The 4,657-nt window shown below is 51.7% G+C and overlaps 1 protein-coding gene across 3 annotated transcripts in view; it reads left to right on the top strand.

The window, feature by feature from the left end:
- Window positions 1–4,657, top strand: part of Dennd2a (DENN domain containing 2A) — a 101,121-nt gene that overhangs the window by 67,100 nt on the left and 29,364 nt on the right. For all 3 annotated transcript variants that reach the window (XM_005365856.2, XM_013353276.2, XM_026788567.1), the window contains 4 exons: window positions 101–301; window positions 2,607–2,700; window positions 3,150–3,200; window positions 4,088–4,275. In XM_005365856.2, coding sequence (XP_005365913.1) covers window positions 101–301; window positions 2,607–2,700; window positions 3,150–3,200; window positions 4,088–4,275 — 534 coding nt within the window. The remainder of the gene's footprint in view (window positions 1–100; window positions 302–2,606; window positions 2,701–3,149; window positions 3,201–4,087; window positions 4,276–4,657) is intronic.

The raw sequence follows: 4,657 nt of genomic DNA, 5'->3' as shown, positions 1-4,657 counted from the left end.
TGAGCTCTCCCACCCAGCCCAGCCTGCTCAGTCCCCCATCCCCACACTGAGATCTCCTGCCCCTTTGTTTGGACTTATGGCTCTCTCCTTTCTCACACAGCAATCCTTGTCCAAGTCTGCATTTTTCCGGCAAAATTCAGAGAGAAGAAACTTCAAACTGCTGGACACCCGGAAGCTGAGTCGGGATGGAGCTGGGTCCCCAGTGAGAGCCAGCCCCCCCTCTACACCTAGCAGCCCGGATGACACTTTCTTTAACCTCGGAGACCTACAGAATGGCAGGAAGAAGAAAAAGATCCCCAGGGTAACCCACACTTTAGATTTTGAGGTCTGGGATGCACCCCCACTTCTCTACAGAGGAAGTTGAGGAGGGATAAAATGAGGGTCTCTGCTTTCTGTATCACAAGAGGCCAAGGGGACACCGTGAAGCCAGCGGACCAGGACATGGGGGTCGTCTTCTGTTACTATTGCTGCCCTGTGTTATTCCCCTTGGCCATTCCTCTCCCACCTCCTGAACAGTCTTTCCCTGCCAGTGTCTGTGACAGCTCTGACTGCCCTGGAGCTCACTCTGTAGACCAGGCTGGCCTCAAACTCACAGAGATCCTCCTGCCTCTGCCTCCCTGGGATTTAAAGCAAGAGACACCAACACCATTCAGCTAAATACTCGATACACTAGGACCTACGCTGTTCCTGTTCTTCTCGATACATAAAAAAATCTTAAACTGGGCGGTGATGGCGCACGCCTTTAATCCCAGCACTCGGGAGGCAGAGGCAGGCAGATCTCTTTGAGTTCGAGGCCAGCCTGGTTTACAAGAGCTAGTTCCAGGACAGGAACCAAAAGCTGTGGAGAAGCCCTGTCTCGAAAATAAAAAAAAAAAAAAATTATTGTTTTATGTGTATGGGTGCTTTGCCTGCATGAAATATTTGCCTTATGCGTGCCAGGTGTCTGCAGAGGCCAGAAGAAGGCATTGGATCCTCTAGACCTGATGTTACAGCTGGTTACGAGCTGCCATGTGGGTGCTGGGAGTTGAACCTGGATCCTTTAGAAGGGTAGCCAGTGCTCTTGACTGCTGACCCCTCTCTCTAGTCCCATATTCCACACTTTTATGCTGTTTGATTTGCCTCAACTGTACACGGTAGATTTCCCTCTCCTTCCCCACCCCAGGTTACCCCTGTGACCTCAGGGGCGCTCCTGAAGGTGCCTTCCAGTAGTGGTGCCCATTGAGTGACTCCCCAAGGAACACAGCTAGAGGTGACAGACATCTGAGGACAGCTGAAAATCTTGACCCCAGAAGCCTAGAAAGTTAAAGACAAGAGACTTGTGAATAACCTGACCCCTCATCTTATAGATAAGGATATCAGATGAGAGAGGTCAAAGAAATGGTCTACTGGTACCTAGATGTTGAGGGGGCCAGAAAATTAAAAAGTGTGGTAAAAATAAAAAATAGAGTATTTAGCCGGACAGTGGCAGCGCACACCTTTAATCCCAGCGAGGTAGAAGCAGGCGGATCTCTGTGAGTTTGAGGCCAGCTTGGTCTACAGAGCTAGTTCTAGGACAGCCAGGGCTGTCACACAGAGAAACTGTCTCAGAAAAATAAGTGGATACATGGATGGATGATTGAGTATTTAGCTAGGTGTTGTTGCTGAAGTCTATAGTCCAAACACTCAGGAAGAGACTGAAGCAGGAGAATCACTATGAATTCAAAGCCAGCCTGAGTCACAAAGTGAGTTCCAGGCCTCCCTCCCACTCCCCAAAAGAAAAGCAGAGCCAAAAGTTAGGCTCAGTGGTAGAGCACAGGCCTAGTGGCCATAAAAGCCTGGATTCACTCCTCAGCACCCCAAAAAGGAAGAAATGGTGAACTGGCTTTGGTGGGAATCTGAAGCACACATGCCGTGGACATGTACTCCTCGAGTCCCTGGGGTCTGGCACAGCGAGGTTCCGCTCAGAGCTCAGAGAAAAGAGACACCTAGGAAACCCCAAGTCTTGTCTGGCCAGCAGCAGAGAGGCCTTTGCGTCTGAAGCCGATCTGTTCTCATGTAAGCAGTATCATGGGCAGTGGCAGCCCACATGGCACGGGAGAGGCTGTGGCATAAGGCAGGGGCTAGCAGGGCCTCTGTGACGGGAGAAGTCATCTGGGCTGGGTGTCTTCAGCTCCAGGATGTGACCCTTGGCGCAGTCAGGAATGGTACTCAGAAGCCACTGTCAGCGCTGTTCTCGTTGCTGGCGGCTGTTCAGACATTCTTCGGAATGGTTCCCACCAGAGTGGCACTGCCTGGGGATTATTTTTTCTGTCTTTTCCTTCCCTTGTTTTGGGAGTAAATAGCTCTTTCCTAAGCCACAGTGACACGGCAGTGTTAGTGTCAGAGGGGAAACTGAGTGACACTGTGAACCAAGGAAATTGTGTGCCCTCCCTGCAACCTCCCCAGTGTCTCAGCTGGGTGCAGGGCTGTTGAGGCCCTGGCTGCCCATGGGGCAGTGAGGTAAGGCGTGGAAGTGTGTCCCTTCCCCTTTCCTGCACTGCATCTGCCTAGGAGAGAAGGGCCAGCCTAGACAGCCGTCCACACCAGGGAAGAGAGTTAACACTGGCTTTTCTTCTGTTATCTGGCAGCTGGTATTGCGGATCAATGCCATTTATGAGGCCCGGAGAGGAAAGAAACGGGTGAAGAGGCTATCCCAGTCCACGGAGAGCAACTCAGGAAAAGGTAGCTACCTCTGCCCCGCCCTGCTGGACTGTCCTCCTCCTGGAATCTGCCCAGAATTTGAAGACATGCTTCCTAGAGTGTCTTCTGCCGTTTCTTGGTTCACTGAGGAGGAAGCAAATGTCTGCTTCTTGTCTGTCCTTGTCTCTGGCACAAAGGGCCAGAAGCCAGCTCAGTGGCACATGCTCTGGCTTCCTCTGCCTTGGTTTCCATTGTGTCAGCCAGGGCTGCGTGTCACCAGACTGGCCGCAACTTTCCTGGCTCAGCTCTAGTCTGATAGAGGAACCACCTTACCCACAGTCAGGTTGGTTTGCAGCCACATTAAGTTGAGCAGAATTTGACTGGCCTGTTTACACAGTTGACCAAACACCCCCTCTGGCCTAGAAGTTTGGGGTCTGTTTCTTACTCTGGAATTCACATCTGCCTCTTCCTCCCTTGTTCTTTTGGTCCAGTGACAGACGAGAACAGCGAGTCTGACAGCGACACCGAGGAGAAGCTGAAAGGTGAGGAGAACAGAGCATGAGGTGACGTGGAAGCTGTAGTCACAGATCCTTCCACTGTCGAGGGATGGGCATAGCCGGCTCAGGCCAAGCCTGTGCAGAGACTGTGACGGTAGTGTGACCGCTTGTTCCTACACCTCTGATGATGCCAGGCACCACACTTGAGAGAGCCTGTGAGTCTCTTAAGTTCTCAGGGCATCTGGTTCCTCGGTTGCCAGACGAAGTAGGTAAAGCAGTTAGTCTCTGGGGATGTGACATTCAGTGACCCAGGTCCAAACTTCAGTGAGCTTTCTGTGATTTCCCAGATCCCATTGGGAAACGGAGAAGGCAGCCCTGGTCCACTTAATGGCCCCACCTGAATTACCTCTGACACCAGCCACTATCTGGGCCACCCCCAGAATAAACAATCCCATTCCCACTGCAGAGAACTGGCTGGGCCAGAAGTGGGAGTGAGTTCCTGAGGTCGCGGGCCTCTGCGTTTATGTCACATGGGATGTTTACAAAGCTCTCAGCTCTAAAAGTCCAGGGTCTGGATTTTGTCACTTGCACACACTGAACGACATGGAAGTGCACGAGGGAAAGTGTACAAGTCCCCACCCTAAAGACAGGCGGAAGGGAAGCATTGCAGATCTTCTGTTTTAGGATTAGTGGCAAGGCCTGGCCAGTGCTGATCCTGTGCCCTGCTTGGCTGGCAGGCCTGCAAGTGAAGGGTGTCCCTTCCTCGAGTTTGGCAGGAGGCCCAAAGAAAAACTTGTCTACTAATTTTGCTAGATGTGGAAAGACTCGGGATTAGAAAAAGTCCTGAAGCTAGGAATTACATAATCTGGTCAAGCACTGATCGATTCCACACCAGCAGATATGTCAGGCCTGCGGCTTCTTTCTCTCCACAGCCCACAGCCAACGCCTGGTCAATGTGAAGTCCCGCCTGAAGCAGGCCCCTCGCTACTCCACGCTTGACCGGGATCTCATCGAGTACCAGGAGAGGCAGCTCTTCGAGTACTTTGTGGTCGTGTCTTTGCACAAGAAGCAGGCAGGGGCTGCCTATGTGCCAGAACTCACCCAGCAGTTTCCTCTGAAGGTAGGGGAGGCAGGGCCCATGGGCTGCCTGGGGACTGCTCCATTCTGGCTGTCAGCTTGGATGCGGGGAGGTGAGGCAGTCTGGGAAGGACATGAGGTCTAGAACCTTCTAAGTGAGCCCTAAGACATATCTGCCACATGAAAAAACTAGTACTGGAAGACAGATTAAAGAATCAAAAACAGGCCAAAAACAACCCCAAAACAAAACAGACAAACAATACTCCCAGGTATGGTGGCGTAGTCTTTAAGCCCAGCGCTCAAGAGGTAGAAGCAGAGGCAGGTGGGAGTGAATCTGTGTGTTTGGAGTCAGTGTGATCTACATAGAGTTTCAGGATAGCCAAGGGTACATAGTGAGACCCTGTCTCAAAAAAAAAGGAAAGAAA

This window comes from Microtus ochrogaster, unplaced genomic scaffold (assembly GCF_000317375.1).
Source record: "Microtus ochrogaster isolate Prairie Vole_2 unplaced genomic scaffold, MicOch1.0 UNK4, whole genome shotgun sequence".
NCBI lineage: Eukaryota > Metazoa > Chordata > Mammalia > Rodentia > Cricetidae > Microtus > Microtus ochrogaster.
This window is presented reverse-complemented; position numbering and strand designations above follow the sequence as displayed.